Genomic DNA, 13,977 nt, shown 5'->3' with positions numbered 1-13,977 from the left:
TTTTTTTTCATTCCAGATGAACTGGGCTTACAATTTATGCTTTCCAGTTTTTGCAAATGAAAGAACCATGCAACTCAAAGAGTGTCCGTGCACCACTCTTGGAAGGACTCTAATAAATGATATTGTCTGACCTCCCACACAATTTCTGCACATCACCACGAGGTCTTCCTTCACCTGACACCAGAGGAATGATACCCCAACACCCTTGGGCACTATTTAAAATTCCTTCCTTGCTTATCTAATTATCTAAGCACATTCCCCCAGCAGGCACAAACCTGCACTTAGCAGCTAAAATGTCGTAGAAACGCCCTGATAAAAACAGCATAAAAAGTGCTACTGCTACACTTCAAACTGCTGTTAGTGCCCATCTGCATTAAGATCTGTAAACCCATCCCTCACCTACAAGAGTATATTCAATAACCACATATCATCAATGGCTTGTGGCTCTCCTTGCTCTCACTTAGCACTTTTATTTACTGATTGTAGCTTTTGTGTGACTTTTGTAACATTAATTTGCAAGCTGTTCCTACAGAGTATGCAAAAATTGACAAAATTATGACTTTCTGGTGATTTTCCTAAAAACTCATATAAAAACAAGTGCTTGTTATTATTCTAAATTTGGAGCCAATTTCACACAGAAATTATAGAAGTTAAATCTGCAGGTAATTTGTGCCCCAGGGATGCATTTGTGTATATCAGGAATCACACCTGAGAATTCTGCCCAGAGCTTCATTCTATTCCCAGTCACACCCCGTGAAGTTCAAAAGGTTTTGTTATGGCTCATGAAGGTGCGGAGCATCTCCTTTGGGATCAGCTCTGCTCTGCTCTGGTCCAACCTGCAGGCAGTCCTCTGAACAGCTGGAAGAATCCCAAAAACTTGTGCCACTCTTGTCTTTATTTTTCTTTCCCTGTGCTGAGCAGGAAGAAGAAAAGGGCCTTCCTTCTTGAAGAAACAGACAGAAGGTGGTGCAAGGGAAGGTCCCCAGCCTTATCTAACAGCTCATTAATTCTCAACAACACAGGGAGCATTAATTCTCAACAACACAGGGGTCAAACTCAGGCCTGACTAAGAGGGATCAGCAATCCTGTCCCAAGTACTCATGTCACCAAACTACGTGCCCACACTACAGTTATAGGCACATTTCTGGCTTCTAATTCCTAGTTTTAACTGAAAGCTCACCATTTATTTCTTCCTCTAAGGAGAGAGAGGAACCCTGGTGAACCAAAGGAAGATGAATTCACTGAAAAAGTGCTCAGCATGCACTGAGACATTTTATAGTCTGTAGCACTGCCCAGTATTTTTTTCTCCCTTTCAATGTGCACCTTAAAGAGACTGAGTCTGCCTTCAGCCTTTGAAGAGATAGTAATAACACAGAAGATGTGTTGGAGGGATTTCTATCTCTGCTTGAAACTGCAGCAGTCATGAAAAGATACTTGTTTTTTAAAGTGCTGTCACTGTCACTAGCATCCTGCAGGTGCTAACCATTACATATCCATTTTTTTTAAAAAAGCAGCTCATGAATCATGCACGTGTCCTTAGGCTTCTGTCAGCTATTGGTGCATTCCTTGAGTGGAAAAGCACAACACTTATGCTTTCCAGAGTAAATGGTGTATACACTGTTGTCATTTGCATATTCTAATAGGCATCCTCAAATGTGTGAAAACTGCTATTTTATGTGTGATTTTACACATCCTCTAAATAACTTGGAGCTTTATGGGAGGTTCAGGGGCACCCACAGGTTTGGAACATTCCCTGTGGGCACATGAGCATGGAGGGTTTGCTTCCTTCCAAAACAGGGACAGGAACCTGAGTGTCTGTTATGAGCATTCCAGGAGACTGTTACCTACATGTCTGAGGAGCTTTTACTCCAGAGCCCCCAGCCCTACTCTTCCTGACACCACAGGCACTTGCCAGATTAAATCACCAATATTTTCAAGACACTTGAGATCTCCAGGAGCTGCACTAATGCTGCTCTGAGCTAATAATCAGGGAATAAGACAGGCTTATCAGGTGAAACAAATGCATGCGGCACAACATCCCTTGGTGCAGCTACTAATTAGGAAGCTGAGCTGTGTTACAGAGCTGAGCATTATCTTTATTCTGTTTGCCTGGAGTCATCACAATCACTGAAAATAACCTCTGAAGCTAACAAGAGAAGGCTATAACAAGTGCATTTGTATGGCAAGAGCCACATGAAAAGGCCTTCAAAACAACAAAATCCCTATGTTTTATTTCAAATGGAGCAGAGAAATTAGGGTCTCCACTAGAGTACAATTTTCATTTTGATACAATAACTAGAAAGTGCTGCAGCCCTCTCTATAAAATTACATATTATGCACCAGTGAGGTGAGTAGGACTGCTGCTTTACAAGGATAACAAGGCAGCATTCTGACCTGATAAAAAAGGAAGAGCAAATCCATATATAATTCTCACTTCAAAATAATGTGCAAGTATACCTCCACTGAATTATACATTAAACAACTGCATCCCAAGGAGCACTAATCTCTAAAACAGGCACATAGATGAAGGAGCTCAACACAGATCTACTCTGTTTACACAGGTACACATGGATATATCTGTACATGGGCACACACATTCCCACAATGACTCTGCAAAGGAATTTTAACTATTTACTATATATTTATTTATCTCTCCCAAGATGACCTCAAATCACTACAATATTATCTTAAGATTATGCATTTTTCCTCAGGTTTAGTAACAGTTACTTTTTACCAGAAGTGATGCTGAAATAAATAAAAAAAAAAAATTAGGAGAGAACAATTTTACAGAGACAAAAGACATGCAATGCTAGAATTAAGACGGTGCAGTCCCAACAACCCATCTCTAACTCAAATGCTATTTTCTCCCTACAGAATGTAAAGAATACCTGATTTTTCATCCAAGAATATTTTGTTGTGGGTAAACAACAGTGATTCCTGTTATGGCTCTCCCCTAGGTTATCTCAAGTAATGAGATCCTAAGTAATCTCTTTTCTGCACTGGACATTCTGGATTTTCTATTTAGTTTCAGATTAATTTTGGGTGCTGGCAGATGCTTGATAAAGGAAAATACAAGGTCATTTGCCTGAGAAAATCTGCCTGCCTTTAACAGAACAGCACACAGGAGCACCATCGATCTCCAGAAAAAGACAAGCAACTATAAATAACAGTGTTGGGCTGTGCAGTTGTGTTTTCCTCCACCTGTTTGGAGACTGGCTCTCCCAGATGTAGGCTGAGCTGTCCTTATTTGTACCTGCTGTCACCTCATGCTTATCTCAATGCATTATGCATAGAGAGGCATTTGAACTGAACCTGAAGATCAATGTCAGTGCAGGCTGTTACAGCAAATAATCTCATTAGGAGTCTCCAGCTGCCAGGACCCACAGTTACTGCTGGAGGGACTGAAGAGCACTTGGAAGTGACTGGCTTTGACCCACGTTTTTCTGATGTCCTGGCTTTCTTATGTCTGGTGTAGTACTTCCTGGAGAGGGGGCAAGAAAATGGCATCAAGGCAAGGTATTTGTCAGGACTGCTCTCAGGAGATGCTTCTGGGGCAGAAGCACCCAAATCCAGCACAGCACAGATACCTGAGCCATGCTGCTACGGCAGTCTCTCAGCAGGGAGGACAGAGCTGTAATCAATAAGTAAAATGGCATATTCTCTTGGCTCAATCCTTTCCTCCACTTCAAGGTGTGGAAGGAGGAGTGGCTGCTTATTTCATCTTCTGGAGACAATATTCATTGCAAAGGAAAAAGGAGTCTTGAGTGTGAACCTTGTTTTCATACATAACATACCAAATAAGCATGTGTACACATTATTTCACAGTAAGGATTGAACAGCAGCTATGTCAGCCAGAGGTACCTCATGAAACACTGCCAAAACACAAATATGGGCTGAGACATGAAGGAAAATGAAACTGAATTGCCACAGAGATGCAAAGACTTCCCAGCTGATTAATTCCCCTGACCTCTCCCCAAACCCACAACCAAGCTCTAAGATACCTCCCAAGGGATGAGTGGAAGTCCCACTTCATGATCCATTTTAAACTGGACTGAGCAGACCACTATGAGATGTACTGCAGGGCAGAGAGGTGTATTAGCAACAAGGAATAGTTAAGCTGCCCCAAAAAACTTTCTGTGTCTAATTCCAAGGACACAAGAGGTTCATTGCAAGAGAATCCACAAATTATTTAGGGGAGCAGATACATTCAGTACCCTGACAACTAAGCTGTATGTTGGCAGCAAGTGGGCTTTTTATAGCAGAAAACAATGAAGTTGATGATGAATCTTACTTTTTGAACAAATACAATTCATTTGAAACCAACATGATATAGAGAGGTGTGTATGCAGTAGGAACCTTTGGGAAAGGAGGGAAGAGGACCTTCTTTGGAGGCACCAAGGAACGTTAGGCTGTGTGGACCAACTCTTGCCTGTCTTATGCCACCTTTTGGCAGTGGCTTGGCTGACAATCACACCAGGCTTTGACCTTAAAAAGAGGGTCAGTCCAAAGCCTGTGTGCTGCATCTGCATTTAACACTTGGCAGCAATGATGGGTGCAAAAAACCCTATGCAGACTCTTTGTGCACTGTGTAATTTTAATCCACAGAGCACGTGCTCTCAGGGAAAGTCCGTCAGAGTATTGGACAAGAACTACACCCCTGAGCTTTCTTTCAAACATTTAAAAATCCTGTCCTCTAACAACAACCTATTCTCACTTGGATTACTCACGAAACAAGAAGCCTGCAAATCCCATCCTACAGGAACAATTTGCATGCTAATTCTGTTTCAATGTTTTCATTTTTTATTTCCAACTGTTGCTCTTACCTGCTGCTGGTTTTCCCTTTGAGAATGCAGCCTGGCTTGTATGCATTCCCTGGTCTCCTGGAAAGCCTGTCTTTGGGACACCTCTGCTGGGTAGTGGGTACACACGCCTACAATGTTTGTACAGGAGAAGATGAGAACATTGGAGACCAGCTGCAAAAAAAAAAAAAAAAAAAAAAAAAAAGACAGAGAGAGAGAGAAAATACTTGGTTACTCTTTGGAAAACTGCCATTGGTAATGAAGCACCAGCCAGAATCCAGCCCCTTCCATGACTCCTTAATCCAACACATATTTAAACCTCAGGCTCATAATTCCAGTGTATTTTACCTCTCTAGTCTTTAAAGTATAAAGCTTCCATATACATATATCCATTCAAATACATGTTCTTTCCACTGTGTACTACTTCACAAATAAAAGGTACAATTCCACTGGTAGTTCTGCAATCTTGTTTTTGGTTATCTATTATCTGAGAACTACTGAGACACAAATCAATCTAAAATTGCATCACTGCTCCGTCACTGGAAGTCACCTGTAACTCACACAGAGAGATCTGGCAGAGGAACACTAATATTTTCATGTTTGTGTACCTACATATCTGTCTCAAAAACATTTCAAAGGTACATTTATCATTATTTTGAAATACTGCTTAAAATACTGAAGGTTAAGTGTTGGTATTCACCAGGTTTCAGAGAAATTTTTATAGTCTAGTTCCAACCCCAAATTTTATGTTTCTAGATAAAAACATAAGTTTTTTTACATTTCTGTGTATGAGTACAGAAATGAGTCACTAAGTCTGAAGCATATTTCAGCTGGACAAGCATGGAGGAAGATCTTCTACTCCCAAGTGTATTATGTTTTGTAAGGCAACAGTCACATAACTTTTGCTGAAAACTTGTTCTGCAACCTTTTATTTCCCAACTATTTTTTAATAAAAAGAAAAAAATATTCATGCCCATTGCTGGTATTTTTTTCAAGCAAAATGCTCAAAGTCTGTTCTGATGGCTTAATGTAAATATTCCCTTTAACGAAGGTGAGTCCCAGTAGGACTTTTTGAGACTTGCACAAGCTGTACTGGATCACCTGTGGAGGACAGACTTATTTGAAACACCTCACATCTCTTCCAGGGGGAAGGACTGTCAGACCTCCAAGATTCTTAATAATACAGATATTTGCTCTATTCCCTAATGAGCCCAAATATATCCTTTGCCTTTATTAATTTTTTGCTTGCAGAATAAAAAAAAGCAGTTTCTAGCCCAGCCCATTCCCTGAAGATACGGAGCCACTCTGAATGGCAGGAATGCTGCAGGACACCCTTCAAGCCCTGAGCTCAGAGGGGGTGCTCGGGACTCTCCAAACCAACTTGAACACTGTGCAGGACAGGGGAGCTCTCATGGACTCACATCCCAAGAGCAGCAACCTCTCCATAAAAATCAGACTGGTATCACTCCAACTGTTTGACCATGTTCATATGCTAAGGACAGTGACAATTCTTTTATTGACAACTCTGACTCGAAGCAGGATTTAGGCAGAAAAACCTCATCTCTTTCAGCTCAAAATAAGCAACACCATCAACTGCAGCCGGAGGAGGGACTGGGAGGAGGGACAGCTCTGTGGATGGCTGCCAGTAGATGGCAACACTCCAAACTCCCAAGCTCCTGCATCCAAGCACTGCATTTGGGGCCGTGTCCCCACAGTGAGTTCCCACATCTGTATGCCACACTATAGTACAAGGAGGTCGTGGACACCCCCAGGTGACTGTCACCAATCCAGGTGTATTTGCAGACACCTGGCTTTCTCTGATGAAATTATTCTCAACCTCTACAGATGGGTCCCTCCATGCAGAGCCCACAGCTCACACAGAGGTGGGGCTTTTGAAGATGCAGGTCACACACGTGGACATGAAATAAGTCCCAGTCCTAAACCCACACATTCCCTTCACAACTATATTTTCACTCAGCTCTTTCTAAGCCTGGCTGGACCCTGCCAGATCCAAGGTTCTCCATCTCTTTCCCCCAAGCTGATTGGACACCAGTCAACCCCCACCCAGGTCCTGCCCAGTTAACCTGAGCCAGTGCTGCATCCAATGGGCATCTGATGGTATTTGTTTGGTGATAATGATGATTTTCAAAGATGAAAGATCCCCCAGCATAAAAAATCCTCCAGCCAGTGCTTATTATATTGGAAAAAAACAAACCAACACAACATTAAAAGGGTGTCAAACTAGGGGTTTCCTAGGATTTACTCTGATTCCCACTTCACGGGTGCACTGATTGAGACTCTCAAACAATGAACAGAACTTCTACAAGTTCAATCTAGTTAATATGGGCTCAAAGGGGTTAAAAATAAACAGCATCTTTTCCATGCCCAGATTACAGCAAGACTCCTAAATCCTAGCTAGTGGAGTTGTACAGTAATTAGAAAATTTGTCAGGGCATATAAAATGGTATAAGTATGTATGATATATTTTAAATGGATAAAACTGAGAACAAAGAAGGTATTAAGAAAAAAAGCCATTTTCTGCTTTAATCCTAAAACTGTGAGATTTCATTACACTTACAGTCACTAGCACAAACCCCAAAACACATTTCCAAAACAATGACTCGAATCTTGCACCACCAACAGGAGACAACAGGCGGTTTAGATGCCAGGCAACAGATCAAGAATTGACCCAGCAGAAAGAGGAACACCCCAGGCCCGGAAACAAGCTCAGTTTAGGTCTTTCTGGACATATTTGTGTTGTGCCAACAAGAAGTCCCCCCAGTGGGGTCCATGGACAAAGACACATGCTGTGATGATGCCTTAAACAGCCAGACGTGCTGTTCAGGGTGTGTGGTTCATATTGGAAAGCGAGTACAAAAAAACACCATCAGAATTGACGTTCTGATTGTTAACAATTATTGATAACATTTTTGGAACATCAAGCAGTTTAACTTCTCAGTACTCAGTAATGTCACTTTACACAAACCCTAAGGACTTCACAGACTGATTTACAAGACAGACTCAGATGACCATGCTTCATCAAGTAATAAAATTAAAATTATATTGAAATGTAATTTTTAAGTAGCAGGGGGACAGGTATCTGTATTCTGTTTAGCAGGAGCTCATTTAATTCACAGTATGGCATCTTTGCAACACCCTGAAACAAGAAGTGAAATTACTGTGTAATATCTGTGTTACTGTGCAACTTCTCTGTGAAAATATTAAAGATCTGCAGAGATTTAAAACTGAAGCTCCTTTTATTTGCAGCCACATTTCTTAGTGAGCAAGAGAATTTTGTTCAATATCTCTTCACAGTAATTTTCTACAGAGCCATTTTAAAACACAATAAAGGAAAAAAAAATTCTAGGAGCAATAGTTTTTTCACAGTCCTCTGTCTTAACAAAATAAATTTATATCCTGTTTGCCAAATGGTACTACTTGCTTATCAGCTTCTTTGCCATTTTGCTATGGTAACCAGCTTCAGTCCCAAGAGGAAAGAGATGATGTAGATACTAAAAATCTGATTCCCTAAGCTCCATGGCCTGAAAAGTAAAAACATATTATGGCAGCTATTTCAGAAAATCTGTGCTTGAAGAGCTGTTCAAGGCAATGGAAAGATAAAATTGTTTGTTTTGTAGTTGCCTTCCTTCCCCTGCCTAACTAGAGATTTAAAGCAAGAAAATTCCTACCTTTCTGATTTTGGAAAACAATAGTTTATAGAGACCATTTAACTTACATATAACTCCTGGATAAGCTAATAAACCTGCCTGCAGTATTGGCACATATGAGCATTTCATAAACTAACACATTTACTCTTCCATGACCTGTGTGAGGCAGAGAAATGCTGTTCTCCTGGAGTTACCAAGGCAGAGCTCTTCAAAGGTGATTCAGTACCTAAGGAAGAGCTATGAACTATGAGGGGTTTTCAAAAACCACCGTGACTCCTTCGTGCCACAGAAATAACAGATCACTCAATCTCAGACAACAAAACAGTTTTTCCAGTTGCTTTGATTTCATCGCACAAACAGAGCACTGCAACGCTTTTGTTGAATCTCCCGCAGGAAACTGTTTTCAATAATTTTTTCCCCTGGTGACTGAAGGGGGAAAAAAGACAAGAGATGGAAACAGTTTAGTTCCACATGTTCTAGGCGTTATGAAAACCTGGTATTACAAAATCAAAATTGAGAGCTAAAATTGGCCTGACACCAGTGTTACAAAATTGATGTTTTGGGCACCTCAGGCCAGGCTGAGGAAGAAGCAGGATGTCTCAGTGACCAGGAGAGAGCCTCCAGAACACCACAGCAGAAAAAGTATCAGCTTGCATCAATATTGCCACACTTCCCCCTGCTGTGTTTCTATTCGATAATTCTTCAAACACCAGATGCTATTCAATATGTAATTAAGAGACAACAACATGGTTAAGAGAAATAGCATCAAGATAAATTTAGTTACTTCCCTGCCTCTGCCAGAGCAAACAAGGCTGGTTACTGACATGAGAAGGTGGGCCATATTCCTTGCAGTATCATTGCTTATAAAAGTCACAGGTTCTGGTTTTTGCCAAGTTACTTTGCTTCGGTTCACTTCTGTTGCAGAGGCTCAGGGTTACTCCTCCTCTAAGATCACAGCATTAGGCTATTCCCTTTAGCTTCCAACACCACTAGCCAGTATTCTGTTTTTCTATTTATTTTTCATTTAAATCAAAATATTGTTTTGATATTTTTGTAAGGTCCTGTTTGGAAAACAATTACTTCTGAAGCTTTTACTGTGAGGCAATAAAACTATCACAAGGAGAAATAAAACACATATATGGAAATTAAAAAGTCATGCAAAACAACCTGTGACAAACACCAAACTAGGTACCCCCCTCTTTCCAGAGTATGACACTGCTTTGCCCCAGCTTTCCAAATCTCATGATATTCAGGCAGTAGCAATTTTTTTGTTAAAGTGATCATCTGTGAAACAACCAGATTAAAGCAGATAACACTTTACTTTCTAGGCTACATTTCTAAGTGGTTATATATTGAATAGGTAAAGTGGTCCAATTACTAATTGCAGGGGCAGACACTGAGATTATCTTTACTTTTGAGAGTTACTTTTTTAACCTTTAAAAATTATTATGAAATCTTGAATACTTCTTGTAAACAATGTAAGAACAAAAATATGACGATTACAAAAGCTCTAACTATCCAAGGCAATTCTGCTGCACCCATACGTGCAATCATGAATTGTAAGTATGGATAAATTCTAAAGACAAAAACCACAAACATTATGAGGTGTTGTTGTTATAAGATATAGCTGGTGCTGTTTTTTAAAACACTTTCCCTGAACAGCAATTAACCCTCTATTGCCTCTTTATACACTACTGTCTAATAAAAAAATTGGAGCAGCTACAGAGCCAAAGGCATAATGAAAATTAAAATGAACAACATCAGCTGGCTCCAAGATCAAATTACACGTGTATTTGTGTTGTAAATACAACAACATCTTTCATTTCCCAGAGCAACAGCCAGCAGAGCACTAAGATGGTGAAAACTTGTAGATTATACTAGAAAGATAATTAAACAGTTAAAGTCACATGGTCTTCTCCCAGTGTTTGGCCAGTAAAGAACAGTGTAAATATTACAGAAGAAATCAGAAGGTTTCAATTTCCAATGTGGCAAGTACTTTTACTCAATACTGAGAGACAACTGCAACATCCTAAGATTACATCAATACACCAGAGCCTGAGAACAAATCTTCTGCTGTATGGTGCCTTCCCTCTCTGCCACTGCTTGGATCTTGAGCAGAACAGAAAACCAGTTACAGCCACTGCCTTCCAAAGGCTTCTCTAACAGAGGAGCAGTGCTGCTGAAGTCAGTGTCAAGGGTTTAAATGCCTCCCTAAGTCACAGCTGAACTACTGCAATGTAGCAGAGTTCTTTAAAGAGTGTTAGAGAGTGATGTTCTATATACACTAAATCTCTTCAGCTGATGGTCACAACAAAAAATGTCTCTGCAGAAACACTTTTTTGATGTTTCTGTTGTTTGGTGAGCCTACAAGAACAAAAGCTGCCCACTTCACTCCTTCAACTAGATTCTATATTTGGCATAAAGTTACTTGCTGAGAGTGGCACGTGGTATTTCGGCTGAAAACAATAGAAGAACCCTTATGCCACTTGTGAATATCTCTGTTCAAGAACTGTAGTCAATAAAAACATTAATCTGATGCCATCCCTTCTGTGTATTTCAGTGACAATTTCACCTTTCCAGCCCCAATATACACTGATCTCTCAAAGGTGATGCTATTCTCCCAGAGGAAGGCCAAACAAGTATTTTGCACCACATAAGTCATTCTTTCTTTAGAACAAAAATAATAACTATCTAATTTACCTTTTAAATGCATATTTGCATGTGGAGACACAATACACTATACCCCTAATCCAGAGCAAAAAATAATATATTTATATTTTTCAATTCTCTTGTTTTAGAGGATATCAAAATCTTTGATGCTGCATTCTTAATTGTAATGCTTCACATCTTATTCTATATAAATTTAATTAATTTACTGATTGTTGTAACTGCAAATGTTCTGTGTATTCTTGGCTACCAATACTTGTACTGTCATGCAGAATACAGTATTTATGATTTGGGGTTTTTTATCATTAAAACTTTTAAATCCTGTTTTTATTAAAGAACAAAATATTACCAATACAGATTTTTTATGAAGCTTCTCAAGAGGAAAAATTCTTACATAAAATGAATAAATTCTAGTTCCCTATCAGTGTTTTATTAATTTTTCTGCTGGGATTTAATTTTCTTTCATTACTGACTGATAAGATTAAGAAGCAGATAATATATTGTCCTAACCAAATCTTGGTGTAACATCAGCTAAAAGAAATATTTGTGTGTCTAAGTTTTCCTGGAACTCTGTCACAGCCCCAGAAAAGCATCCTTTGCTTGGTGGCACAGCCTGGGGGGAGGAAGTGCTGCACTTCTCTAGCAATAGAACAGTAAGGAAGGAGATTCCTGGTCTGTCATCCATCCTCAACAAATCTCTGTGGCAAACCAGTTTTTCTTTATCCCCACACTTAAAATACTTTAGAAGCTGCAAATCAGCTCTGGTTTTCATGTAAGGGTCCTCGATAGCGATTCAGATGAAGCAAGGCGAAAGCTGCATGGGAAGCTGGCATTCCAGGGAAACACCCTGTGGCCCTTGGATGTAAGAGTGAGACTCTGAAATAACTTAGGGGAAGCCATCCTCCACTACAACAGGGACATTTCCCCTTTCCTTTCCCCTGCTGACAATTCAGCCCCTGTGTTTTTATTTAAATTATCACCTAAGTCTTTGCAAGCAGGCTGTCTCCTTGAAATCCAGTGGCTTCTTATCTTAAGAGATGGAACACCAGCCAGATGCTTCTACTGAGCACAAGTTGCAAGTTTGGCCTGTTTTAAATCTGCTGTGGCAGCCTCCAGAAGGAACAACATGATAGAAATGGAGGACCTGGATTGAAACACATCTCATGAGCAATACTGTGCAGTATTTTTAACATTTTAACCCTCCAGCTCACTTGACCTGACCCTAGTAAAAATGCATTTGTACCACGAGTGAATTAATTTCCCTGGAAGTGTGCTTATTTCTGATCCACAGAGGTGACAAAGACTTCAGGAATAAAACAAAGTCTTACCAAAATAAAAGCCCTTCAAATGGGCCTAGAAACATTAGGTACTTCTCTTTGAGCATGTGAAAGTGGATGAAAGCTTCTAGACTTTCTGTGCATGACTCACAGCTGTCATTGGATAAACAACTTCCCATAAAAAACATGTCAAGATAATTTTGACAACTGTACAGAATTTTCCCAGATGCATGATAGCTTAGGCAATTTAGACAATGACTTTAGTTAAGAAAATTAAGCAAAGCTCTGATATTGCAGCAAAATCAATTGTTCTGCAAATGATTGTAATCACGTTTGAGTTATTTTCATGCCAGTCCCACCTGTCCCCGTGCTCCCAAGACATGAGGAGCTCATAAGATAAGAAGATACAATAGGTGTTAATAGAAAAATATTATAATTGAATAGAAGTTGGATTAAGATGTCTAGTTACCCAGATTCTGTACAATGTCTCTCAAGCTAAATGGAGCTCTAATCAGTGAGGAGAAAAGTCAAGAAATGTGCTTTATTCATCATTTATATCCCATTTCTGTCCCTATCTGATGGAAGGGATGTGAGGGATGGAAGACAAATACCTAGGTTTTCTATCAGGCTCTCTTAGTCTGCTACACTGAAACACACATGGAAGTCCATTAATACACACCAACTACCTAAACAAGCAAATACATGAACTGATCTGAGCCATAGTGGGAGCAAGATTATGTTTACTTTTCTTCTCTGCATTTTTCCCCCTTAGGAATGGGTTGTGCCTGGCAGCCATACCAAGTACGTGACCTCAGCAGGAGACACTCCTGAAGCCAGGATCCCATTCTTCACCATCACCTCCATTGCTGCCACTTTGTCCCCTCCCCATCCTCCTGTCCAGGGGTGCTCTGCCTTTCCCAACACCCTACACAGTGCCAGGAAATGCTTCACAGGGAAGCAGGGGCCCAAGACTTGTGGTTGTATTCAATGACTACAGAAAAAAACATCTGTACTAAATAGGAAAAATCATGAAGACAAGCACTCCTCTGCTTCCCCCTGTCACAGTGAATCCTAGTCCTAAGTGTTCCTGGGAATATTTCAGGGAGCCCTGGACTCAGATATAGGCAATGCATCACATCCCTTATCTTCCATCGTCATTTATGTACAGGAGTCACCTCCAGGTCACTGGGAAAACAAAAATATTTATCTAGTTACATGAAAGTCTTATTTATTTGGGAAAAAGGAACATTCTCCACTTGCTCAGGAGGCAGAAATGAGTGCCCCAAATATGGTCTGTAAGATATAAAAATTACTATTTCCCAAGCATTTAGAATGCGTGTTTTTAGGAGGTGGTGAGTTAGAGTGGTTTTGTTTGTTTGTGTGGGAAGAAATGTAAAATTGGAGAAAGAATGGAATACAGATGGGTATTTTGGTTTTGATTTAAAAAAGACCTCCTTTCTTCTTCTGTTGCTAGATTTCAAATCAAGCCAGAGCAGCTTGCCCACAAGCTCTGTTCCTTCCTATTAACATCCCTATCCCAACATATATTTTTAATAAACAAAACTT

The 13,977-nt window shown here is 40.0% G+C and overlaps 1 protein-coding gene across 1 annotated transcript in view; it reads right to left on the bottom strand.

The window, feature by feature from the left end:
- ADCY5 (adenylate cyclase 5) overlaps nt 1-13,977 on the bottom strand; it is a 204,863-nt gene that overhangs the window by 79,548 nt on the left and 111,338 nt on the right. Inside the window, exon 2 of the mRNA XM_005519647.3 lies at nt 4,824-4,973. Coding sequence (XP_005519704.3) covers nt 4,824-4,973 — 150 coding nt within the window. The remainder of the gene's footprint in view (nt 1-4,823; nt 4,974-13,977) is intronic.

Source organism: Pseudopodoces humilis, chromosome 8 (genome assembly GCF_049639895.1).
Source record: "Pseudopodoces humilis isolate 2021_Gansu_Grassland_sample_001 chromosome 8, ASM4963989v1, whole genome shotgun sequence".
NCBI classification, from domain to species: Eukaryota; Metazoa; Chordata; class Aves; order Passeriformes; family Paridae; genus Pseudopodoces; species Pseudopodoces humilis.
The sequence above is the reverse complement of the archived record's forward strand: the minus strand, read 5'-3'. Positions and strand labels throughout refer to the sequence as shown.